At 38.9% G+C, this 27,872-nt stretch overlaps 1 protein-coding gene across 1 annotated transcript in view; it reads left to right on the top strand.

Annotated features, from left to right (window-relative positions):
* Positions 1–27,872, top strand: part of DNAH7 (dynein axonemal heavy chain 7) — a 211,659-nt gene that overhangs the window by 95,736 nt on the left and 88,051 nt on the right. Inside the window, exons 32-42 of the mRNA XM_036253338.1 lie at positions 2,198–2,380; positions 2,726–2,902; positions 5,680–5,808; positions 7,111–7,335; positions 9,898–10,095; positions 12,192–12,347; positions 13,576–13,744; positions 15,692–15,818; positions 17,136–17,355; positions 20,196–21,068; positions 22,164–22,393. Coding sequence (XP_036109231.1) covers positions 2,198–2,380; positions 2,726–2,902; positions 5,680–5,808; positions 7,111–7,335; positions 9,898–10,095; positions 12,192–12,347; positions 13,576–13,744; positions 15,692–15,818; positions 17,136–17,355; positions 20,196–21,068; positions 22,164–22,393 — 2,687 coding nt within the window. The remainder of the gene's footprint in view (positions 1–2,197; positions 2,381–2,725; positions 2,903–5,679; positions 5,809–7,110; positions 7,336–9,897; positions 10,096–12,191; positions 12,348–13,575; positions 13,745–15,691; positions 15,819–17,135; positions 17,356–20,195; positions 21,069–22,163; positions 22,394–27,872) is intronic.

Below are 27,872 nucleotides of genomic sequence, written 5' to 3' on the forward strand. Positions count from 1 at the left end.
ACGGGGGAGTGTTTCTGCTTGTTGTTCCAGGCACAGGATCAGGGAGAGCCTCTGTCACGTGCTGCTGTGATGCTCTTCCTTTGCCGGGTCAGGGCCACTGGCGCTGGCACGCCCACTGACTGTTAGATACACTCCGACGTTTAGAGGAGAAATCGCAGAGGGTCACGGCAGGGTGCTGCAGAGTCCCAACACTGTGTCCCGTCCCCCGCGTGAGGGCAGCGGGCTTCCTGTGGGAAGAGGGAAGGAAGGATGCGCCTGCCCTGACTGCTGGGGGTGGGAGTGGGCACCGACCTCCTCCGGCCTCAGTGCTGAGCAGGGGGGGGGGGGGGGGGGGGGGGGGGGGGGGGCACTCTCACCACAGTCCCCAGGCCGACACGGCTGCTCGGTTGCCATGTGTTAGCAGGCTCTGCACAGAACGTGATCATATGGGAGACAGCTTGCTAAGGCTGGTCCGAAAGGAAAGGGGGCCTAGGCTAGAGACAGTTATACAGAATAAGTCAAGACATTGGATGTTTTCTTCATTCTGACTACATGCACGCTAAATCTGGTGCTCTTTCCACTTGAAGACCCAGCTGTCATAACTCATGGGTCAGAGTGATATAGAAAAACATCAAATCTCAGCCCTACTCTTACTGACTGAAGGACTTTGGCAATGAGTAACATAAGGACAGACTCGCATGGAGCAGAGACCTTCCCAGTGTCAGGCTTCACTAGTAATTTTAAGGGTAAATGTTAACCTGAGGCGCAGGTGAGGCAGGCAGAGAGCTGGGACAATTCATGTGACTGCTCGGGTCCTCCCGCTCCGGGGGATGCACTCTGGCCTGGGTTAACATATGAAGTCTCTAAATAACGTATGCAGTTACATGATTTATACAGAGATAGTCATGAGATCTCTCCCATGGATGGTCAGTTACAGAGCTTACATTACCTTCTCCAGGAAGGTATGTTCAGTAGCCCCTGAGACTCCTGAGTCTCAGAGGTTACGGAGCTGACCCAGTCACATGACTGATACGTAGTAGAGCCCAGTGAGAAGTGAGGTCCCGCAGACTGCAGAGCCCAGCATCCCGCCATTACAAGGCAGTGTTTCCCAAAGTGAATGTTACCAGGTGTGGGAAGCCAAGAGCAAGAGGGAAAGTTAATCTCTGAGAGGTGGGCCCTTCCTCGCGTCCCAGACTCAGCCGGAGCTGGCCTCTCAGTGTGAGCGGCCTGAGCCCAGGACAGGCCCACTGTCTCATAGATTAATGCCGCTGGCTGAGGGACTGAGAATACATTACGATGGATTCAAATTGTTCAGCACTTCAACTCAAAGGCACATCTGCTGAAGTTGAACCAAGGCAGCATCTCTCTACATAAAGAGGCTGATTCATACGAATCCGGAAAGGAGCACCTGTTTTTGCCCTTGCCAGATACCACCTGGCCACTCCTTCCTGTCATTGAGCAGTTACTGTATTCCAGACAATCTGTGAAAAGTTCGATATTTCACTGTGGGACTGTGAATGTTATATTACCATGCATGTCCTATACTACCACGAGGTAGTTCAACCCAGGAGGGGTGGGTATGTGTGTGTGTGTGGAGGGAACACAAATTTTGACTTAGCTCACAAGAATAATTTAATATGTATGAACACAGTACTATATAGAATCAGACGATACAAAGGAAAATTCTGTTTTCTCTGGCAACTATGTTTTTAACTTATAATACTTTCTAAAATGTGTTATATGTGAATTCAGAAACATTGAAAAAGGTAGAATCTTAAGCAAAGATGCTATATAGTGTCTTGTCCATGGCATATACAGTGTGGGACAAAAGGAGACTTCCAGTTGTGAGTACACAAAACATAATTTATTCATGTATTATTTATTGATTATTGTATTATTTTCCATGTGGACAACTGGAAACCTACTTTTGCCCCACCCTATATAGTCTTCTTCAGTGACTGTATCTCTCTCTCTCTCTATATATATATATATATACTTTATTTTACAGATAGTCTACATGTTTTTTATCATATATATATCTATATATATACACACACACTTTATTCACATATATACTTTATTCAAAAGGTACCTTTACATTTTCATGGTAAAATTATTTTTAAGAGAGTTACATTTTAAATTTTGAAATATTACTGAATTGTTTTCTTACTTTATCACTATTACACTTTTGCCCTGTATTCTGATTTGCATAAACCAGACACCAGATAGGAAGTGGTTAATTTTTGATGGACCAGTGGATGCAGTATGGATTGAGAACATGAATACTGTGCTAGATGATAACAAAAAGCTATGTCTGATGAGCGGAGAGATTATTCAAATGTCACCACAAATGAATCTTATTTTTGAACCAATGGATTTGGAAGTTGCTTCTCCAGCCACTGTAAGTTCTCAGTTTTGACATCTGCTTGTAAATTGGGAATGCTGTAAATGTTTTTATTACTGAATAACTTTGACTTGAAATAGAAAGTATTAGAAGAATTTATTTTGACAGCTGTCTGTGATTCTCCAGGAGCCGACATTACCTGTTGGCATACCTTGACACAGCTGAGTTAGGGTTTTCTTTTTCCTCTTTGTCTGTGACCATTTGGTCCAGTCAGACATAAAAATTTAGATCATGAAATTAAATAAAATTACCCCCCCCCCAAGAGTTTATAAGAAACAGATGTACCGAGTCATATTCTTTTATAAGCATTACTTTGATGGTCAACAGTCATTGCTTTTCCAGGTTTCCAGATGTGGGATGATTTACATGGAGCCGCACATGTTGGGTTGGAGACCACTGATGATGTCCTGGGTAAATCTCTTACCAGCTACGCTCAATGCTACTCAGAAGGAATTTATAATGAACTTATTTGACAGAATGGTCCCGGTTTCTGTCGAATTTATTAGAAAACACACAAAGGTAGGAGAGATGGGAATTTTAAGATTTAAAAAATAAATGGAAAATCCAAATTAGTTAAATGTATCAATTTTAACATCTGCCTTTTTTGTCAACTACTAGAAATTAAAGTAATTTCTTAACTGAGTTGATTAAAACCTTTTTGCTAATTAATGTAAAAAGATTTTCATTCATATATTTATTCCATCAAAAATATTTTACGTGAAGCATGTTAAGATTTGAGAAAATGTATGGGTGCTAATCTTTTCTCAAAAAAATCTCAAAGGCCCACCCAACCACATCTGGGTAAAAATACTCTAAAATATTGTCTCTCATTTCTGGTGGACTATTACATTTTAAATAGTTTCTATATTTATAATTTTCTTTATTTTCCAAAGGTCCTAGAATAAGTCTATATTATTTGTAATCAGAAAAAAAGGGGCAGTTTTTAAAAGTAATCTCATTTGTGACATCTAAAGAACTGGATAGCAGGTGATAGTGGAGGGACACATATTACTACTTAGACATACTGAATGAGGAACCCACTATACGCAGTGTGGGTGCATCTAATTGTTTAGAGATTGCTGTTAATAGCTGGTAAAATGAGTTATGGGGGGGAAGTCAGTGCCTGGTAGAAGGACTGAAAGAGGTCCTGAAGTAGGCAATTGCATTTTTCTCTCTTTCCATTCACCCTGGGGGGCTGGGATGGGGGACGGATAGAAGGTAGAGAGGTGGCGTCAGGAATGGACATCTGCCTCAGAGAGCTGATGGCATTCCAGCGAGGCTCTTAGACCCTCCCTGGCTGGACACTGTATGGCACGTTGCTTAATTTCTGCGCCGGGACATGTAGACCAAAGGTCTTTTAGGATGACTTTGGCTCTGGAACAAATATAGAAACACAGGGCTGGTATTTCTCCTGCTGTTGGAAATGGAACAGAAAAGCTTAAGGTAGAAGTTTAACTCTGGGTACAGATCTGAAGAGTATTTCAAACCATGTTCATGGAGATTACCTACCTACAGGGAAAATCCTGAAGAAAAGGAGAAGAGAGCAAAGGATGGACTCCCGGGTCCACTGGCAATTTCGGGAGGAAAGAGGGAGGAAAGGGTAGCACTGTAAGAAGCAAGTAGGCAATCAGTGTTGTGAGAAACTACTGAAAGGTCAAGGCAGGAAAGGGGAGCACGTGCCCCTCGGCTTTGGATGGGGAAGACGGTGGGCGAACGCTGGCCCGAGCACTTCAGGGAGAGGCGAGGGCACTTCGGGCGGTGGTGGAGCTGTGAGCCCCACAGTGAGCGTGGGCTGGCTCTTCCAAGAAGCTTGGCGGTTAAAAAAACAACAACCTAAAATATGTTCTAGATATGAAGTAATCATACCTCGAAACATTTAAACATGTATTGACTGAGGTCATAATAAAATAAGCTACAGGATTTTTTTTCTCTTCTGACACTGTCAGAGAATGTAGATATTCCAAGTAAATGAATTTTCCATATAACTGAAAAGCATCCTTTCAATAGCAAGACAGAGGAAGACCCACTTTTATTTATTTATTTATTTATTTTTTTAGTCCTCACCTGAGGACATTTTTTGATATTTTGTTCAGATAGAGTGGGAGGGAGAGAGAGAGAGAGAAACCTCGACGTGAAAGGGACACATCGAGTGGTTGCCACCCACACGACCCAACCAGGGCCGGGGACAAACTGCAACCGAGGTACATGCCCTTAGCGGGAACCGAACCTGGGTCTCTCCAGACCGCAGGCCGATGCTCTAACCGCTGAGCCAAACCAGCCAGGGTGGAAGACCCACTTTTAATGCAAGCTTTCTAAAATATACTTTGCATTTTTGTCCTCTCTTAAAGAAATTATGAACATCTGTTATTTACTGTGGAGTAATAAATATGTCTTATTTTTGGTAATAACTATTTATATTATTTAATTAAATATATTGGAGTGACATTGATTAATAGGATCACAGAGGTTTCAGGTGTACAGCTCTATGATACGGGTCTGAATATTGCATACTGTTTATTTGTATTTTAGGGTGTATCACTAACAGTCCCACCCTTAGTCTGCAACCCAGTTGTCCTCTCTGCTTCTGCTGAGGCCGGCTGCATATGAAGTCAGCTGCTTCTCATCTTCAGAGAGTTAATTTTTACCTGTTACCATGAAGCCTGTTTTCCCTGTTACCATGAATGTGACTCTAACAGTTGGAGGAGAGCTTGGAGGGAAGGAGACAGGTGTTCACTGAGAACTGTCTGTATGCTGCGTGGTTCTATTTTATAAGCTGTCATGGGGCCCCCAAAAGTCCAAGAGAGCAACATTTACAGCACCCCAGCAATGTTTTGTGCTCTTCAGGACTTGAAAATATGTCTCATAGGGATAAGTTTGAGTATTGCTGTAGCTTATGTTTTAAAATGAGTTTTATTTATTATGCTTTTTAGACAAGCACATTAGTTGTCTTCTCTGGAATAATTTTTAGTGTTTTGTGTACAAAATTGGAATCTTTGTGTTTGATTAAACTAACTAAGCATGTAACAGTAAACTTTAAATTTGAGATTCAGGACAAGTGGTGAAAGAGTAAACACTACCTGAATGTGACAGCCACAGCTGCCACACTCCAGACTAGAGAACAAATGTGTGCCTCAGTTTCCCTGCCTATAGAATAGAAATATCATGATGGTACCTTTTCATAGGTACAATGGCTATTAGAACTAAATGAATCCAATAAATATTAGTTGATGCTTTTTAAATTAGTGCCTAGTTTTAAGCGAATTTGTTTATAGACTTTTTTTTTGCTGATTTTTTAGGAACTATCTCCTACTTCAGATACAAATTTAGTCCGATCCTTAATGAATCTAATAGACTGTTTTATGGATGACTTCACTGATGAAAAAGTAAAAGAGAGAAATGACCGAGAAACTTACTCTTTACTTGAGGTAAGGTCCATTGCCTGTGAATCGTGCAATAGAAAGACATCTGTTGCTTTCCCCAGTGCTTCCTAATTAATGAGACTCGATTTCCCTCTGGAATTAGGGGCTGGACAAGGGGTGGTAGCTGAACAGGAGGAAAAAATTAGGCCCGAAATACCAGGAGCTGGTAGGAAAACGCCTCGATTGGCAGTTCTGTTTCATCGTGAGATTTGGGGGCAGCCCAGTGATCTTCTTAGATTTGCTACTGACGTCTTGGGTCATTTGATCAGCCTCAGAAATGATCATTCTCCAAATTGTCAATCTCCATTTAACAATGAGATTCACTTCTCCAACTGCCAAGTCGTAGCAATTCAGTTTCCCCCTCACTTTTCTTCTCTTTTTTTGTCATATAAATGTTTAAAATATATATGTCTGCATATGTAAACACATATATTTGAATTCAGAAGAGCAAAAAATATATATAATCTATCAACATATCTGTAAAATAGAAATAAAATTATCAACAGACCTTACTCTTTAATAAAAAATGTATATAATGCTAATAGTAGCACTTCTTATGTAATCAATATGTTACTCTTATGGCTTATATTTTATGAAATAAATTAATTTTAATTTAGTTTTCAATAGTTTCCAGAGAGAAATAGTCTGGGAGTAAGCTAGGAGTAGGCGAAGGGTGTCAAAGTAGAGTCCACAACTCTTATGAGCAGTCAAGACCGTGTTAGCACTGGCACTAAAAAGCGGATTTGATGTTAAAACAAGCAAACAGGTTTTCTTACTTAGTGGTTGGTCTTGTCATCACCCTGTTCCCTCTGCCGGAGCCTGGTGAGAAGAAGCTAGTTACGCAGCGAGTGCTCCTACAATTATTACAGCAGGTAAGGAAACAATATGGATTTGTTCTCCTTTAAAAAAAACACTGTATCAAAATTTAACTTTAAAAAGCATCTATGTTGTGGGTTGATTATTCCTTATTAAAATATTCTCTTATACATATAAAAAGCTATCGCAATGTTCTTTTTAATATCAAGGTCCTGCCATATACTTAAAATATCATGTGATTTTCCAGACTAATCATTCTAAGGTTTCACTCTGGCTAGAAATTATTGCATTGTATTCTCTACTCTGATTTTTATAAAACATGCAATTTGATTAAAAAAAACTAATTATTACAAAATCTTGAGATAACCTACTTTTATATATCAGTTTATTAATTTCCTTTCACAGATATTAATCGGCTAATCTGATTTAAGCTTCAAGGATAGATTAAAGTTATTCTTTAATGCACTCTGTCTTTTCATTTCTCCAATACAGGGCATTTTTCTGTTTTCATTGATATGGTCCGTCGGTGCTTCTTGTAAAGATGATGATCGGTTGAAATTTAATAAGATTCTTCGAGAACTAATGGAAGGTCCAATTTCAGAACTAACTCGAAATAGGTTTAAATTACTGAGTAGTACTGAACAAACACCTTCAAAAGCTCTAACTGTCCCATTTCCGGAAAAAGAAACAATCTATGATTATCAATTTGTCACCGAGGTAAGAGTTCTGAAGCAAAATTTGCAGGGACCAACCTGCCAGGGTCTCCTCCAAGACACACAGCACGTAATGGCTGTGTGGTCCCTTAGTCACCCCTGTCTACCTTAAGAGACAGCATGGAGTCGGGAAGGTGCCCTGGCTTTTGAGGTCAAATACACCTGGGTTTGAGTTCTAGTAAAACCACTTTCTTTCTGCATAGCCTTGGACTAGTTATTTAATCTCCCTGAACCTTGTTTTTCTCATTGATAGAATGGGATAAATAATAATACCCGATGGGCCGATTGCACCCACTAAATAAAATAACATGTTATGACATCTACTCCAGGACTAGGGGCATACTAGTCAAGGACATTTCTTGGAAGTTCATGGTTCACGTTTGCATATCACAGGCACTAAGAAGCCCTGTAGGATGACCCATGCTGGGTTAGTAGTGTTAACTCAGCACTTCCCAAACAGACTGGGCGATAAAACCTGATGGTGTTTACTTGTTTGTTTTTGTGTAACAGCTCCCATATGTACTGTTTTGAGGACAAAGTTTAGGACTATATATTATTTAAATATAAGCTGGTTTGGCTTAGCAGTTGGAACATCAGCCCACGGACCGAAGACTCCCGGGTTCAGTTCCCGCTGAGGGCATGTACCTCGGTTGCAGTTTGTCCCCTACCCCGGTTGGGGTTGTGTGGATGGCAACCACTCGATGTGTCTCTCTCACATCGATGATTCTCTCTCTCTCTTCCTCCCTCCCTCCCTCCCTCTGTATCTGAAGATAAATGCAAATATGTCCTCGGGTGAGGATAAAAAATACACATACACACACACACACACAATCACAGATCCAAGTGAAATTAGTATCACACCCTATCCCCAATGGGTAGTTCTATGTCCTTCTTTTTCCCTTAATAAAGAAAACACCTTCCTATCTCACTAATGTTTCTTTAATAAACTTATTTCTCCAAAGCCTCTCTGTTTTCTATCACCTGGATGGACCATGATCTAGTTAAACAGTTACCTACTCTTGGACATCGAACTGTTTTTGTTGTTTTTTAGTTTTTCTGCTTTGCTCAATATTCTTGTACACAAGTCATTGTATTCATATCTGATTATTCCTTAAAATATGTTCCTAGAAAAAGAATTACTGCATCAATTTTTTAATTTTTATGACTCTGGAGATGTATTTGCCAAGTTCACCTCAGAAGAGATTCTTCTTCCTGCCAATCAAATGATACTGTCGCTTCATCTTTAATTTCTAACAATACCCTGCATTTTCAAACTATGGCAAGTGAATTATTTAGTCATCAGCTCTAGAAAGTTCTAGAAATGTCTTTGCAATACAATTTTCAGACTGATGTGAATTCAGCCTCCTCAAAAATAGCTCTACTGCAGGCACAGCACTGTGCCAGAGGGAACGAACGAGGAACGCGGCGCTGCCCCCCGTGCTCCCAGCCTCTGCAGAAGAGGGTCATGCAAGGCTCAGGGCCAGAAGGGTACGGCCCAGGGACCTGGGCGGCTTTGGAGCCAGCAGGCCCATCAGTGAAGCGGGCTGCGGGGCACATAGGACGGACCTGAATTCTGAGGTGTTTTGCTTGGCAAGGGGCTTGAATTTCATTCCGTAAGATTGGAGAGGGCTGTGGTGTTTTTCTAAAGAAAGTTAATATGATATTTTTGAAACGTACTGTTATAAACACTGTCATAGAAAATAAAAATTTCAGTTCATAAACTAGTTGGATGCAAAGACATAGTACAATGTTAATTCATCATAACAGTATCATATTATGAAATCGTATGTGTTCTAGATCTTTGTTGCACAATGTGAGTATAATTAACACCACTGAACTATACATTTTAAAATGGTTGAAGGTTAATTTTAGGTGTTGTTTTTCTTTAATCACAATTAAAATGAAATGAAATCTCAGCTGTTAGAGTGTCGGCCTGCAGACCAGAGAGTCCCCGGGTTCGGTTCCCGCTAAGGGCACGTACCTCGGTTGCGGTTTGTCTCCAGCCCTGGTTGGGTTGTGTGGGTGGCAGCCACTTGATGTGTCTCTCTCACATTGATGCTTCTCTCTCTCTCTCTCTTCCTCCCTCTCTCCCTCCCGCTCTATCTGAAGATAAATGCAAATGTCCTCAGGTGAGGATTAAAAAAAAAAAAGGTCAAGTAATATACAGCTGATGTTCTAGGTAGGAAAAAAAACAACAACATTTATATTGGTTAATATTTATTGAGTGAATTTCTTTGCTCTTTAATCCATTGACTAGTCCAATTTTCTGAATGCCATTAAAGAATCTAACATTTGACAAAAAGAGTTGACCTTTGGGTTGGCATAATCAGTGGTTTCAAGGCATCAAAAATTTCATTTTCATGTAAAAAGCCTAGATTTTTCTTAATTTCACACAAAATTTAAGTTTAAAACATCAGGGTGAAATGTTTTAAAATATAAAAACTGTATAAATATTAGGGTTTCTTGGTCTTGATTTTTCATCTTTTCTATAATGGAACAGGAGAACAGAGGTCTTAAAAGTATTTTATGACATAACAATTCCTACTTAGCTGTTTATTATAAACAGGGAATAGGAAAATGGGAACCATGGATAAAGAAATTGGCAGACGCTCCTCCCATTCCTAAGGACGTGATGTTTAATGAAATCATTGTACCAACTCTGGACACAATTCGATACTCGGTGTTAATGGAATTGTTAACCACCCATCAAAAGCCTTCGATATTTGTAGGACCAACAGGAACTGGAAAGAGTGTTTACATTATTGTGAGTATTGTAGAAATCTACATATTAAAATGTGTGTAGTATTCCTGAGAATTTTTAAAACCCCCTGAAATAGTAGAGTTAATATTTTTAAATACTCAAATATTTTGATGTTGGAACCAGAAAGGTTGTTGCGTAATTGCCTATTTATTTTAGAAAATTGATTAAAGATATGCCATTTTATATCACAAGGTTACTGTCCCTTTTTAGGTTTTTTAATAAAACTAACTTATCCAGGATGGAAAATTTCATATCCCTTGAAAAGATGTTCTAGGTAATTATACTTGATACTTAATTTCCTCGATTATTTAGTATTGGAATGGTTAATATGTAACAATAAGCAATTTTGTAATTTTTTACTAAAAAGACTTTAGTAATGTTTTAGTAATTTAGTAATGATTACTGGAATCATACCCGTTGTGCATTAGTTAAGAAAATGCTAACTGCTATTACAGATAAAGCCCCAAATCTCAGTAGTTTTACATGGCCTGATTTCCCTTGAGTTTAGGGGGTCATGTTGATCCTAGACCAGTTCATTTTTTTTTTGGTACATGCCCCTAGCGGGAACCGAACCCAGGACTCTCTGGTCCGCAGACCAATGCTCCAACCGCTGAGCCAAACCGGCCAGGGCCAAGACCAGTTCTTGTCTCTAGTTTCAGATTTCTGAAGAGAGAAAGCTGGCTGGAATTAATAGTAAGTAGCACCCCAGCCTTTTGCATGGCAAGTAAGTCATTTGGACCGTATGGAAGACAGATAGATGGACTTGAGTCTTCCTGAGACTCCATTCTAGATGACTGCCCACAGCAGCGAGGGAACCCCCTTCGCTCCCTATTCAGAGAACTGTGCAGTGTATGTGCCCCTTGGCGTAGCTGAAGGACCTGGCGTCTGCTCCTGCAGACAGCCGGGGTTGGAAGCTCGCCCTGACAGCGCACGAGAGCGGCGGGCGGCCGGACCAATGGGGCCTGTGCTCTTCCTTTGCTCTGCCCTCCGCCCAGCCCAGCCTTGGGAAAGGAGGGAGACAGGGGAGGGGCAGGGGAGTGAAGGGGCTCCCCCACCACAGGTTTCCAGTCAATCCGCATCCCTGTTTATGACAGTACCGTTTCTCATTATTTTAATTTAATTGTTTAATTCTATAGGAGCACATTTGAGTAAATAGTCAAATAATTGTCCTGGTATCATTTATTAAATAATCATCTCTTTTGCAACAAATTGAAATGGCACCTTTATTATCATCTAAACGCTGTATGTATCAGGGAATACCCAAAAGCAGGGACGGGAAGAGTTTGGACTGAAATTTAAAATCATGATGTTGGTTTGGCCTGGATTTAAAAAAAAAATAACTGAAAGTGTACAGAAAGCTAAGGGATTTACCCAAGATATCATCAAGAGTCAGGGAATGAAGACCTGAGGTGGTTAATGGAAACAGTCTTTCGACGTTTTGTACCTCCAGCAAATTCAACCCAGGCAATAAGCCGCTCAGGCAAAAACAACATTGCTTTTCACAAAATTGAAAACATACTTTGTATTTTGTTTTGTAATCTGCTTTTTATTCTACCTAATATATTGTAAACATTTTCTCATTTCATTATTCTTCTACGAGATGATTTGTAGAACACATCTTGATTAACAATCACTGTGATTGCACCGACTTTCCAGAGAATTCCATTTTGAAAATACAATTGTTTTATTTAAGCTTCCTAACTTATAATCAAATAACTTGGTATTTAAGTGGAAAGATAATAAGCTACATAAAAAAGAAAATTGTTCTGGAGAAATACAAATGGTAGTCTGAGTTCTTGCCCCATCCCTGAGACCTTAAGCAAGTTTCTCAACCTCTGAGTTCCTGTGACTTCATGTTACATGGAACATGTAATCTACATGGTGGTTCTGGAAACAGAGAAGCTGCGTGGACAGGGCCTGGACAGAGAGAGACACACCACTGACATGGTTAACTGTTATTTCTATTGATTTCACCTCCTTTTACATTGTTAAGATACTTTCAGGTTAAACTTAAGTTTGTCAACAATGATATTTAGCTTTTATTTTGAAATATCAAAACATAAGTCCAACTATGGTTCATTTTATTTCCTATTATATAGAACTTCCTTTTAAATCAACTCAATAAAGAAACCTACAAGCCTCTGCTAATTAACTTCTCAGCACAAACTACAGCAGCTCAAACTCAGAATATTATCATGTCAAAATTGGACAAAAGAAGAAAGGGAGTTTTTGGACCTCCTTTGGGCAAAAGAATGGTAATGGCTCTGTTTCCATACATATGGCACAGCATGGGTCATATTCCTGTACACTGCTACAGTCAGAACAAGGAGACCAGATAAACTGGGGCTTGACATCTTTCCGTACAGTTTTTTAAACACAAATTTTGATTAAGAAATTCTCTTAAAAATGTGTTTATATTTATATATACATTATGCATTAGACAACTCGACATCAAAAATAAGCAGTTGCCCTTTAAATTAACAGTAGAATATTCATCTGGGAAATTATCTACCTTCCCAATTCTCTCATTAACATTTTTACTTAGCAGAGTCTTTGCTGCTTGCTTTTCTAGACCTGTAAACATCCCAGTTATCAATGGACTTACCTGTGTTCCTCTACCAAGAACAACCTTCTCAGATTCACCACTCAGAGGTTACACTCATTTCAAAACCACACCTTATCATTTATTTATTTATTTATTTATTTATTTATTTATTTATTTATTTATATTTTTTTAATCCTCACCTGAGGATATTTTTCCATTTATTTTCAGATAGAGTGGGAGGGAGGGGGGTGGGGAGAAACATCGATATGAGAGAGACACGTTGACTGGTTGCCTCCCGCACAACCCTGACTAGGGCCAGGACAAACCGCAACCGAGGTACACGCCCTTGACTGGAATCGAACCTGCAGCTCACTGGTCTGTGGGCCAGTGCTCTAACCACGGAACAAAACTGGCCAGAGCTCTCATGTATTGAAGTTGTACAAGGTAAAAAGAGAAGGCATATTGAGAAATTGTTTGAAAGGATTAATAAGTCCTGAACTCTTAACCTATAAGGTTAGTAATAAAACTGTCTCCTGCCCTGGCCAGTTTAGCTCAGCGGTTAGAGCGTTGGCCTGTGGACCAGAGAGTCCTGGGTTGGGTTCCCACTAAGGGCACGCACCTCGGTTGCAGTTTATCCCTGCCCCAGTCGCACATTGATGTTTCTCTTTCCTCCTCTCTCCCTCCCGCTCTATCTGAAGATAAATGCAAAAATATCCTCAGTTGAAGATAAACAACAAAAAACTGTCTCCCTATTCTTTAAAAGCATGGATGCTAAGAGATATTATTTTGAATTTGGAAAGAAATCATCACTTCCCATATCAGTACTCTACAGTACTGATAGATGGTGGTCTGATTCTTTCCCTCAACATTATTAACACAATAGGACACTAGAATACGATGTTAATATTTCCTAATACCTCTTCTCTTGTCATTTTCAGGTTGTATTTGTAGACGATGTCAATATGCCTGCTCGGGAGGTATATGGGGCTCAACCCCCCATTGAGTTATTGAGACAGTGGTTAGATCACTGGAATTGGTATGACCTAAAAGATTGTTCTATGATTAAACTAGTGGACATTCAAATCATATGTGCTATGGGACCTCCAGGTACATTTTCTAAGTTTGTGATTATTAAGATTGAAAATCACTCTGCCCATATCTAAAGGGATAGCTGGAGAAAAGGAAACACAAGTGAATAATTTGAGCTACAGTGTTTTGTCTTTATATATTTTCTACTTGTGCACATTGTGACCTAAGGGGGTGTACCACAATGGTCAAGGCTGCAGAGTGGGTTGCCTTGGCTGGGGCCATTCTTCCACCACTGCTTCCAAATCCCCTTTCTCCCACCTCATGAGATTTCGCTTTCCCTTTCCTGTCCCTGCATTCTGAGATCCCAGATCCCTCTGGGCAGCTCTCTTCCATGTTGTTCCTAAAGTTTCAACTGTAGGAAGCATCACCTTTCCTCTACCCCTGTCTAGTCTCATTCTTGTGAGTCTCTGGATGTAGACAGGCTGTTGAGATGAATTTAGGTAGAAAATGGCCAAAGAATTAATTCCCAGAGATCCTGTACATTTTCCAAGAGAAATTTATAAACTCAAATGACTCTCTATGTAGAAGAAATTTTGTAGGCTGGAATAGCTAAACTGGCTTAACTGGTCAGCTTTAATTGTTCTTTTCCGGAACTCAAGCTGGTGTTCTATTTTTTAAAATTTCCTTTTCTCGATGTACCATTTCTTCTGGAAATCTCTCGGTTTTGTCTCTGAACTGTAATGTAGACAGTTGCGGAGTCAGTGATTGCTAACAGCTCGCTCTCTCTCCCCCACTCCCTCCCTCCCTCTCATAAGTAAGACAATTGCTCCTCGGTTTCAGACATCAGTTCTATTTTGCCTCTCCGTCACCTCTATGTGTCCACTTTTCCCTGCCTCTTCAGGGACTGGACAGAAAATCAGGCTGAATCCGTGAGGTATCTTTTCCTCTTGGAACCCATTTTTTAAAATAACACCATTTCTGAATGTTCTCTGGGAGGAAGGCTTGAAGACAGAGCTGGGGGATCGAATCTCTCACCTGCTCTTCCTCCTCTTCTTCGGCAGGCCCAGGTCCATCAGTGCTCATTGTGTGCATCTTAATGCACAGGCACACATAGCCGTTTCGATCTGTAGACTACCGGTTATGTGCTGTCACTCATTACTTATGTTTTCAGAGGCAGCACTGTATAATTCAGTGATAAACACAAAATATAGATTTCCTGTTTTAAACAAACATAAAACTTGAACCTATATATATTTATGCTAAATATATATTAGAGATATTATACACTTTTAAAATCAGTTTTTAACCAAAGATGTCATAATAGAATCCCTTTGAAACACGATTGCAATTTGTCCCTATATTTAAAAAATAATAGTTATCGATCAATTTGGTACAATGATGTGTTATATTCTAAGTCAGTTATTAAAGCCTCATATGTGAAAATGTAAGCATCATTTCACGAAAGTGAGACAATCTCCCAATTTTTTAAAATGTGAGCAGCCCATGTAGCAGCCATATGAACCACATAGACTCACCCTGGGGAAGTTCATTTAAGATGTGGGAAAACAATAGGGCCATATGCCAGGATTGTGCTGAACTTCAGGCATTTGGGAAGGACCCTAAAGTTAGGTCATTCAGGTTTACCTCATATGAACATTGTGTAATATTGTAGCTTAATATTGTATTGTAATGAGGATGTTCACAATTTACTGCTTCGGGCTATAGGTCCTAGAGAAGGTGGCAAATTGTTCTTTCTGTCTGGTTGAGTTTCCTTTGGTGACGTAGATCTGACCCAAGATTTTGCCTAATTAGTTGACTAATTCAGATAATTCAACTAGAAAACAAAATCTTGAATTTGAGGAGGATACTTTTTTGAGGTCAGGGTTGTCCAAACAACTGATTATTCTTAACTTCTCAGTGTGCCACGCATTTGTCCATCTTTCAAGTTATTTTATGCTCTAATTAGAGAAAATACTCTGGTATGTATTAACAACATTGTTAAGCAGTATCCTTTTTAATATATAGGTGGTGGTCGAAATCCAGTAACTCCTCGATACATGCGACATTTCAATATTATAACAATCAATGACTTTAGTGATAAATCCATGTTTACAATCTTCTCTAGAATCTTAACCTGGCATTTAAAAATCTGGTAAGTAATTTAAAATGTGTTTGTTTTTTCACTAAGATGAAATAAAATCTTTTGAAAATATATCAATAGTGCTCCTTAAACTTTTCTACAAAAGCATCCTTAGGTGAGGAAAAGATAGTGGGTGATATTCCCCTCCACTGTGCCAGCTCCAGGTTACCACTGCGCCAGCTCCAGGTTATGGGTGCATAGCAAACAGGAGCCCTTTCTCTTTTTCCTTTCTTTTTTTTTTTCGGTCTGAAGTCTTGGATTTTAACCTGAAAATCCATACAAATTTTGCATTCTGCTGTATAATATGTTCATGTTGGAATTATCAGTATTTTGAATTTTCACCACATAGTATAGTTAATGGTGGAAAGATATGTCAGGTTTATCCTGTGACTTTGATACCTCTAAGAGAGAAGTCTTGAGTTCCTCGGGGGTGCCCCTGTCCAGGCCTGAGTGTAGCCTTGGAACCTGTGCCCGGGGAAATGTTGCCCCCTAGCCCTGAACACTCAGTGCTTCTCTACGCGACGTGAGGAGTCTAGCAGACCTGAGCAATGCAGGTCTCGGCCCCTGATGTCCGAGCTCAGGAAAGCGTCCTTTCTTGCCCTGTCCCGTGACGATGCAGGAGGACAGCAGGCTCCTTGTCAAAGTAGAGGTTAAATATAGATCATTTTTTCAAATTAACATGTTTCCCCCATGTGCCCAGCCAGTGTGGCTCAACGGTTGAGCGTTGACCCATGCACCAAGAGGTCACCAGTTCGATTCCTGGTCACAGCACATGCCCCATGTTCTTTCTACCCCAATCATGCCCCCTCCCTATCTTTTTTCTTCTTCTTTATTCTGATTCACTATTTATTTAACTTTCTTTTTAACTCTCCTTTTTATTTTTTCCTTATTTTTCTATATTTTTATTTTCTTCCTTTGCTTTCTCTGAAAATACCTGTTTCATTAATGTTGTTCAGGGATTCTATCTATAAGCAGTTGAGAAGGCCAGGGAGTGAAAAAGGTTAGGACTTATTTGTTTAGTAGAACCTGGATTTGAGTTATATAATCTGGCTTCCTTGGTTGGCTATTATGTTCACTCATTTAAGTAGTTTAAAAGTCCATTAAATTGGTTTTGCTACCCATGGAGTTCTTTTGAACATAAAATAATGGAAAATAACTTTAAAAGAAGTAAAAATTCTATTATTATTATATAAGAAATGGTAATTCTATAAACAAAATCAATTGACTTAATCAGAATAAAAATTTTGTTAGACATGCAAAATATTTATGCTTATATTTCATAATTCTATATTTACTAACATTTTTCTTTTTATTTAAAATTTTTTTAAGTTATAAATTTCCAGACGATTTTCTAGATTTGACCACACAAATTGTAAATGGTACAATGAATCTGTATAAAGAAGCAATGAAGAATCTCTTGCCCACTCCAGCTAAATCTCACTACCTGTTCAACCTCCGTGACTTCTCACGTGTCATTCAGGGGGTGTGTTTGTCAAGACCAGAAACAACAGACACCAAAGAAGCAATTAAACGTCTTTGGGTTCATGAGGTAAATTTCCATGTTATCGAAATATGATTATGGAAGAAACAAAGATTTTATTATACCAACAACTGAATAAGAAGAAACATTCAGCAATTTATAGTGTTGAAATGCAATGGGCTATTTGGCATTATGAAGGTCCAATAATCAAGATAATTTTTAAAAATGTTTAACACTAATATATTTTATGCTATTTAAAATGTGTGGGCTCTCATTTTTAAGAATTCCTGTTGACTTTAGTGACTTAATCTTTGTTAGTTTGACTTCAAATAATTTTGAGGTAGAACACTTTTTGATCTGTTTTTATAAAAAGTGAATGCATTTATTTACATTATTTACTTGTAGTTTTGCTGGATGTCAAAAGGAACAATAAGGCAAACCAGTTTGGAGAGCACAGAGACTATATAAAAATATATTTAAGTTCTCTTTGGGAGGAGGAATGTAGGTAAACATTTTCTTGTAAAAGTTTGTGGAGGGAGGGAGGAAGGGACAGTGAAAGAGAGAAAGAGTATAAAAATAATGCATCAAAAATAATAGCTCAATATTTTAAAAATAGGCAAAGAATATAGAAAGTGGGAGGAAGAATGTTCTTCCATTTAAATATGTAAATAATAGGGTCATTTTAATTTTAATAATGTAGTTAAGAAATCTAGAAAATTTGAATGTGCTGCTGTGTTAAAACCATGTACTACAGAGACATAAATTTCAAAGGGGCTTTTAAAATTTTATTTCTGTAGACTTTTTAGATCTACAATTTGAATCCTTAAATCCTCACATCTTCAAATATATGTCCAAGTGAAGGTCCACTCCTCTAGGAAATTTTGGCCACAGCAAGGTCCCTGTAAGTGATTCTTGGAAAAAGCATGGTCTACAGATTCTTGCTGCAGCCCACTGTAGGTCACTTAGTTGCCTGAGTGGGATTCATGTCGTGGGGTATGGACACAGGCTGTGAGTCGGGTAGTTCGCACAGGTAATAGAAGTAATTCCGAGAGGTGGAAAGGGAGAGAGATGAGAGGGAGCATGTCTTTGACATGGCTGAAGGAGTGCATTGCCTAGGGCAGCACTTTGTCAGGGCCACATCTTACTCTAGGAAGCATCTAGCATTCTCCACCTCAGGAACTTTGCTCTTGATATTCCTTCGACCTAGAACACGCCTAGCTCCATTGCTCATGAGGCTTCCCACTGACCTCCTTCAGTTCTCTGGTCAAACACCCATTTAGCACAGAGGCTCACCTTGGACCGTCCCAAACCCCCTTTGTAACTCTTTATCTTGCTTTATTCTTCATGACACTGAACGTCACTTGACCATCTACATTTTTGCTTACTTATTGTCTTGCTAGAATAGAAGTTTTATGAGAGCAGCAGCTTTATTTATTCACTGCTTTCCCCAGTGCCTGCAGGTGTATTGACATTTTTAGGGAAACACTGCCTTAGATAAGATAATAATATACTTGATTTATGCTTAGACACTGATGCCTGATGAGTCAGGTGAGTTTACCTTAGTTTTCTCTTCCCAGAGGGCTGTTGTACGAGGTCTTCAGTACCTCCACCCAAGGGGGTGGCTATTGGCATGTGTTTGGAAACGAGATTGTTCCACAGAAAAACAGCTTTTGAACTTGTTGGAGTACGAGTAGGCTTCAATCATATCATTTGCCTGTGTAGCCACAACTGCTAGGAAAAATGGATGACACTATTAGGTCATCCATTTGACAGTAGTGAAATTGCTAAAATCATTGTTCTTGAACACCATTAGGTTGGCTGCAAGGCAGTCTGTAATAAATTTAATTCTTGAGTCTATAGTTTTTACATATGTTATCATTTCATTTTTGCCATGCATCTGTGACACTTGGAAGGCAGGTATTACTACTTCCATTTATAGGTGACGAAGCTGATGTAGACAGGTTTAACTTATTTTCCCCAAATGTCAGAAGTTTTGCTGACATGACTATGCATTGCATTTATGTATTAGTCTGCTAGTGCTGCCATAACAAAATACCAAAGACCGAGTGTCTTAAACAACAGAAATTTATTTTCTCATAGTCCTGGAGGCCAGAAGTCCAAGATCAAGGTGCTGTCAGGCTCGGGTTTTGGTGAAAGTTCTCTTTTTGACTTGCAGATAGGTGCTTTCTCACTGGGTCCTCACTGGCCTTCCCTCGTGTGTGCCTGTGGAGAGAGAGTGTGAGCTCAGGTGTCTTCCTCCTCTTGTTGGGAGACACCAGTCCTATTTGCTTTGGGCCCTACCCTTATGACCTCACCTAACCTTAATTACCACCTTAAAGGACTTCTCTCCAAATATAGTCACATTGTGGGCTAGGGCTTTAAATCATGAATTTAGGTAGGCCACTACTCAGTCCAAAACAGACTGTAACCAAGGACACACATACTACTTTGAGGAAACAGTTATTTTATGTAGGAAGTCTGGCTATAGGCACATGTTATGGGACTATGTGAAATAGACTTCCTACAGAGTGGGAAAACCCTAGATAACAGTGCCCAGCTCTATCTTATCTAAGTGACCAGCAAAGGCACTCACTTACCTTATCTAGTTTTTCCCCTTTTCTAATCCTAATACACTTTGCATCTCTAGCATCTACTTCGGCCCTCCCAAATTACCTTTATTTACTGAAAGTTGTATTGTCTCAAATATAGAAGATCAAAATGAATATTTAAAATAAACATGATAATGAGTTCGTCCTGATTGTTTGGATATGCTTTTAATAAATCCCATGCAAATTTCCTGAGAGTAAATTTTATATTACTTGAGATTAGCACAGAAATAAATCTTAACAAATAAAATATAATAAAAAATACAAGAGTCAATTCCTACAGCTGCTTTTCCATTATTCCAGGTCCTTAGAGTGTATTACGATCGCCTCCTGGATAATGCAGACAGAAAATGGCTTGTCAACTACATTCAAGACATTCTGAAAAGTTACATGAATGAAAATTTTCATGAGCTTTTCCAAAGATTGGATTTTGATGGCGACGGAGTGGTGGAAGAAGATGACCTGCGCAGCTTAATGTTTTGTGATTTCCACGATCCCAAGAGGGAGGACACTAACTACAGAGAAGTTGCAGATGTGGATAATCTTCGGATAATAGTAGAATCTCACCTCGAGGAATATAACAATATGAGCAAAAAGACCATGAACCTTGTCTTATTCCGATTCGCCATAGAACACATCAGCAGGATTTCCCGGATCCTGAAGCAGCCTCGCAGCCATGCTCTGCTGGTTGGCGTCGGAGGGAGTGGAAGACAGTCTGTCACCAGACTAGCTGCCCACATGGCTGATTATTCGCTTTTCCAGGTTGAAATCTCTAAGGGCTATGGTAACTCTGAGTGGCACGAAGATTTAAAAGTGATCTTACGGAAATGTGCTGAAGGTGAGATGCACGGTGTCTTCCTGTTTACAGATACTCAGATTAAAAGGGAGTCATTTTTAGAAGATGTCAACAATCTGCTAAATGCTGGGGAAGTTCCGAATCTCTTTGCGTTAGATGAAAAGCAAGAGATATGCGATAAGATGCGTCAGATAGATCGCCAACGGGATAAAACCAAACAGACAGATGGAAGCCCTATAGCTCTCTTCAACATGTTTATTGATCGCTGCCGAAACCAACTGCATGTTGTTCTTGCCATGAGTCCCATTGGAGATGCATTTCGGGTTCGTCTTAGAAAGTTCCCTGCTCTTGTTAACTGCTGCACCATTGATTGGTTTCAGGTATTGCCATGTAAATTTTTTATAGACTTCTAGAAATGTTGATTCTTCACCATCATCATGACTTATTTTATAGACTCCCTCCAGAAAATGTAGTTTTAGCATAATGTTGTGATCAATAATAATGTATTATTTTATGAAATTATAATGCAAGAAATCATCATAATAGAAAATCATTGTATTACTACTGTAATAAAATTAACCTCAATATATCATAGAAAGTTTTAGGATAAATTGTGTATCAGTCAGGGTTCTGACAGGAAAGACAACACATTGGAAGATGTCACTGAGAAAAGCTGAATGAAGGGAGGTGTAGGCAGGGTTAAAGGAAATGAGAGGCGATGGTAGAGCAATCAAGCATTGGTGGAACATAGCAGGATGTGGTTACTACAGCTGGATATAAAAGGGCATAGGGAGGAAAAGGTGTTACTGGAGTTTGGAGTTGTGGAGGAAGAACCGCCTGACAGGTACAGGAACCCAAAACCTAGAATTCAGCTCCTGCTAGCAAGGAACAGAGGTATAAATAACCCTACCTCTCTTCTTCTACCCTCAAGGATGATTCCTGCATTTGGGCTTGAGCAACTGAGTAGATGGGGTGATGTTTACTAAGTTAGAGAAGATTTCAACTGTTTTGGGGGAGATAGAAACCATATTTTGGACTTGCTGAGTGTGAGATGCCTATAAGAGAAATGAAGGAGGTAGTTGTTCATACGATTCTGGAATTTAGGGGAAAAGAGAACATTTACCTCAGAGAATTATTGGGAGAATTAAATCCGATAATTCCAGTAGAATGCACACAGAAAGAGGCATGCTATAACTTTAGTTCCTTTGCTCTTCCTTGCTCCTGCAATACTTATGAACAATTTCTCTAAGCCTTGAACAAACCACAGAGTTAATTACATGCACTAGCTACTGGTTCCCTGCCCTAAGCATGCAAGCACTTGGGGGAAGTTCCTCATAAAAATGTTTCTCCCAACCCATCCCTCAAGCTTTCCTCTCCATTTCTAAGCCCTATAAATTGTAAAGGACTACAGTAGCAATTGACTCATGAGTAGACTCACATTTGATCAAGTGCTAAAGCATTTATATTACATTTAGTCATGGCCTGAAGATGCACTACAGGCAGTTGCCTCACGCTTTTTGGAAGAAATTGAAATGTCAGAGATTATACGGGAGGGCTGTATCGACATGTGCAAAAGCTTCCACACTTCTACTATAGACTTGTCAACATCCTTCTTTGCTCAACTGCAAAGATACAATTATGTGACTCCAACCTCTTACCTGGAATTAATCTCCACCTTCAAACTGCTGTTGGAAAAGAAAAGAAGGTAAAAACAAATTTTTACATTTTTAAGTAAGCTACAGAAGTTTTAAAGTATTTGTGTGTACAAAAATGACAGAGCTATGATGTAATAGAAATAGATTTCATATATATAGTGAGTTTTGTTAAATCTTTAAGTGATTCACCCCACAGACATTTCTTAGGGTAGGGAGTGGGTCTTATTCTTTTGTATGAATGAACTGCCTAACCTATCAGAAATACATAACCATGTTTGTTGAAGGATGAAGGTGTGCCGCTCAAAGCTGCGGTAAGGCCGCAAGATACTTTGACAGTGATATTGAGTACACAACACCGGAGAGTTATTTTTCTTTGATAATAGAAAAACCTTCTCTTTAGATCCTCAACAATTGAAAGCCAGAGACAGCTACCGAATGTACCGTAGTCACCTTTCCTTCTTCAGATAAATTCTCATTTGGAAAAATCAATATGAATATCAATAAACACGTGTACTGTGGAATGTGTCATTGCAAGCTTTTTTTATGTCATTGGAGATGACTTGTACATGCAGAAACATTTTTTTTAAAGTTCTTCGGTTCTGAAAATTAATATTCAATATATATATATTAAAATGTGAAACTTTAAATTAAGCTAGAAAGTTAGAAGTTTAGGAATTTTAGTGATCAACTTTAAGGAGTCTTTTTTTTTTTCCTTTATTGATTTTAGAGAGAGAAGAAGGGAGAGGGAGACAGAGAGAAACATCGATGAGAGAGAACATCTATTGGCCACCTCCTGCATGCCCCCCACTGGGGATTTGGCCAACAACCTGGGCATGTGCCCTGACTGGGAATAGAACTGATGGCCTCTTGGTGCATGAGTCGATGCTCAACCACTGAGCCACACTGTCTGGGCAAGAGGGTCTTCAACTAATGTTTGTTTACATTACAAAACTTATTTAAACAAAATTTTTATGTTGTATTTATTATTTTAATGTATTTTTATTTCCCTTTTAAGGTTTGATATAATGAATCAAATTTTCCTACTTAAATAATTAATAAATCTGGTAAATTAAATGTATACACATGGTGAAACTTACATTTTTTAAAATGTTTGAATATTATCTATAAACTTAATGAGAGTTTTGCTTAACACAAACCTAGCACTACTGCTCAATTCCACAATTTATATTGCAATACTTTTTTTATTGAATAAATTTGACACATAACATTGTATATGTTTAAACTTGTTACTTTAATACATTTAGTATTGTAATATGGTTGCTGTGCCTTGGCCAGTTTGGCTCAGCAGTTAGAGTGTTGGCCTACGGTCTGGAGAGACCCCAGTTCAGTTCCTGCTAAGGGCATGTACCTCCGTTGTGGTTAGTCCCTGGTCCTGGTTGGGTCGTGCAGGTGGCAGCCACTCGATGTGTTTCTTTCACATTGATATTTCTCTCTCTCTCTTCCTCTCTCTCCCTCCTGCTCTATCTGAATAAAAAATGGAAAAATGTCCTCAGGTGAGGATAAAAAATATATATATATATATGATTGCTGTTGTACCGATATTTATCACATTTCATAATTATAGTACAATATTATTAGCTATATTCATTTTACTGTGCATTAGAGCTCTGTGGATTTTTTTACTATTCATTTAAATTCACCATCACTCTTATCACCCACACCCAGTCCCCTGGTAACCACCTTTATACGCTCTGGTTTTCATAGGTTTGACTTTCTTAGATTCCATACATATGATCTCATACAGTACTTGTCTCTCTCTGACTTACCTCACCTAGCACACTGTGTTCCGGGTCCATCCATGTTGTCACAGACGCAGGGATATCCTCTTTTCTTGTGGCTGAATGATACTCCATTGTGTGATTTATGTCAGAACCACAAGGCTGGTCTGTTAATCTAACAAACCAAACTTTTTTTTTTAATTAACTTGTTTTTGTTACAGATGTTTCTCCTTTTTCCCCCATTGACACCCTCCTCCCCCTCCCCCGCCCCATGCCCAGCTTTGTTGTCTATGTCCATTGGTTACACATACATGCATGTAAGTTCTGTGGTTTATCTCCCCCTCCTCTGAGGCTTGTACCCCACCTCTATGTCTCTGGGTCAATTTTGTTCATAAGTTTGTTTAGTTTATTATATTCCACAAATAAGTGAGATCATGTGATATTTGTCTTTCTCTGCTTGGCTTGTTTCGCTTAGGATAATACTCTCCAGGTCCTTCCATGCCATCTCAAAGGATAAGAGATCTTTCTTTCTTACAGCTGCTTAGTATCCCATTGTATACATGTACCACAGCTTTTTTTATCCACTCATCTATTGATGGACACTTTGGTTGTTTCCAGATATTAGCTGTTGTAAATAGTGCTGCAATGAACATAGGGGTACATATATTTTTTCTGATTGGTGTTTCAGGTTTCTTAGGATATATTCCTAGAAGTGGGATCACTGGGTCAAATGGCAGATCAATTTTTAATTTTTTGAGGTAACACCATATTGTTTTCCATAGTGGCTGCACCAGTCTGCATTCCCACCAGCAGTGTACTAGAGTCTCCTTTTCTCCACACCCTCGCCAACACTTGTTGTTTGATGATTTGTTGATGGCGACCATTCTGACAGGTGTGAGGTGATACCTCATAGTTGTTTTAATTTGCATCTCCCTGATAATTAGTGATATTGAGTATTTCTTCATATGTCTCTTGGCCATTTGTATGTCCTTTTTGGAGAGGTGTCTATTTAGGTCCTCTGCCCATTTTTTAACTGGGTTCTTTGTCTTCCTTTTGTTGAGTTGTATGAGCACTGTATATATTTTGTAAATTAATCCTTATCTGATGCATAATTGGCAATTATGGTCTCCCATATAGTGGGATCCCTTTCCATTTTGATGGGGTTTGTTTGTTTGTTTGTTTGTTTTTTGCTGTGCAGAAGCTTTTGAGTTTGATGTAGTCCCATGTGTTCATTTTTTCCTTTGTTTCTCTTGCCTTAGGTGTTGTATCAGTGAAAATTCTGCTGCATATGATGTCTGAAATTTTGTTGCCTGCATTTTCTTCTAGAATTTTTATGGATTCATGAGTTGCATTTAAGTCTTTTATCTATTTTGAGTTTATTCTTGTGTATGGAATAAGTTGGTGGTCTAGCTTCATTTTTTTGCAAGTAGCTGTCCAATTTTCCCAACATCTTTTATTGAAGAGACTGTCTTGATGCCACTGTATGCTCTTGCTACCTTTGTCAAATATGAATTGAGCATATTGTCATAGGTCAATTTCTGAGTTTCTATTCTGTTCCATTGATCTATCTGCCTGTTCTTGTGCCAGTTCCAGGCTGTTTTGATTAAAGTGACTTTGTAGTATAACCTGAAATCTGTTAATGTGATCCCTCCTACTTTGTTCTTCTTTTCAAGATTGCTGTGGCTATTCGAGGTCTTTTTTGGTTCCATATAAACTTTTGGAGTGTTTGTTCTAGTTCTGTGAAATACGTCGTTGGTATTTTGATGGGGATTGCATTGAATCTGTAGATTGCTTTGGGTAGTATGGACATTTTAATGATGTTAATTCTTCCAATCCATGAACAAGGTATATGCTTCCATTTTTTGTATCTTCCTCTATTTCTTTCTTCAATGACTTGTAGTTTTCTGTGAAGAGGTAACAGAACAAACTTTTAACAATATTTTAAAAATACTTAAAACACCAAGTGTGCACAGATTCCTTGACACAAAAATATGAATGCTATGAGTTTGATTTTTGCATATATTGCTAGTTAATTGTTTCTGTGGCTAAGTCATGATCTCAGGCACTTGAAAGCCCCTTCTCTTATTGGCCAGATGCTCCCTAGATCCAGCAGGACACTTTTTATCTGCGTTTATGGTGACTATTACAACGCCATTTGCTGCTGAGGTGTCATAGCTTTCTTACCCACGATGGTTCACACCATTGTATTTGAATTATATCCTTAGTATTTTTTCCATCTACGTAGTGAAATCTGCAGCTCCCACCCAGTGCTGTTGTTATGTGACTTAGGTGAATTTTATTATTTTTTTACCTTTCAAGATAATTGTCTTTCCATGTTGAACTTATGATCTTTAACTTAATGGAATCTGGGTTTTTTTTTTCTTCTCATATTTTAAGAGTGTCAAAAACTTTTGGAGTTTCTGATTAAATTTTGGATATCACTTACGGCTTTGTTTGATTGTATGTTCACACATGTAAGGCCGTCCTAACTAGAAAATTATAAAAATGAAATATAAACTAATAGGAAGGTTGAAAGTAATAGTTTTCTAGACATGTTTATATATTCTTATTTGACTTTCAAATTTTCCTTTTTGTTTATAATTTTTCCTGACCTCCAGTATAATTTCAACCCTGTAGTTACTCTTGCCTTAATAGCTAAAGTCTTCAGATCTGTCTTCTTTTTAATCCTCACCTGAGGATATGTTTCCATTGATTTTTAGAGAGAGAGACATTGATCAATTGCCTCTCGCATGCACCCTGACCAAACCTGCAACCTAGGCATGTGCCCTGACTGGGAATCAAACCCACAACCCTTTGGTGTATGGGACAAGGCTCCAACCAACCAAGCCATTTGGCCAAGGCCTTCAGAGCTCTCTGTAGCCAGGTTGTACTGTAACCTGGAAACAAGTTAGGTCATTGGCCAGGAAACCAGTGGTTTAGCCAGCGAAGTGTCACATGGGATGAACCAAAGTGCTGATGCTGCTTCACGCTGGCCGGACTAGACCTTTCCTGTGCCCACTCCACCAGGTTTCACAGAAACTGAACTTGATAATATGGAATCCTGCATCCAGTAGCCTCAGTTTCCGTTACTGTCAAATATTTTGCTAACTCAGGAAGAATCAACATGTGACAAAAATGTGCTGTGCTCTCTCTTGTAAATGTGGTTTGTTTTTTTACACTAGAACAAAAGTGTTATTTATTATCTATCCTATTTGTCACTTTTACCTTAAGAAATTTTTCCATTTCCAGATATTGAATACATCTTAAAATGGTTTGCCACCTTTGACAACATTCATAATAATATATTTTGGGCACTGAAGTCTATTTGAAAGAAGTGATTATAAGAAAGTTTTAAGGAACACTAGTGTTGTTGGAATAAATGTCTCAAGTTGACTAATTTTAGAAGCACATCATTAATTTGATATAGGAGGCTCCTTGCCTTATACCCAGTGTATTTGTTCTTTGAATTTCTGTTATGTGCCTAGATATTGTGCTAGGTACTGGAAATACAAAAGTGCTCTTAATTGCACATAATCCAGTTTTCTAGAGTCACTTTTTTGTTGTTGTTTATCCTCACCCTAGGATATTTTTCCATTGATTTTGTTGTTGTTTAGATTGGAATGGAGGGAGGAAGAGAGAGAGAAACATTGATGTGAGAGAGACACAGTGATTGGTTGCCTCCTGCACAACCCCAACCAGGGCCAGGGATTGAATTTACAACCCAGTTATGTGCCTTTGACTGGGACTCAAACCCACAAACCTTCAGTCTGAGGGCCAACACTCTAACCAC

This window comes from Molossus molossus, unplaced genomic scaffold, assembly GCF_014108415.1.
Source record: "Molossus molossus isolate mMolMol1 unplaced genomic scaffold, mMolMol1.p scaffold_m16_p_11, whole genome shotgun sequence".
NCBI classification, from domain to species: Eukaryota; Metazoa; Chordata; class Mammalia; order Chiroptera; family Molossidae; genus Molossus; species Molossus molossus.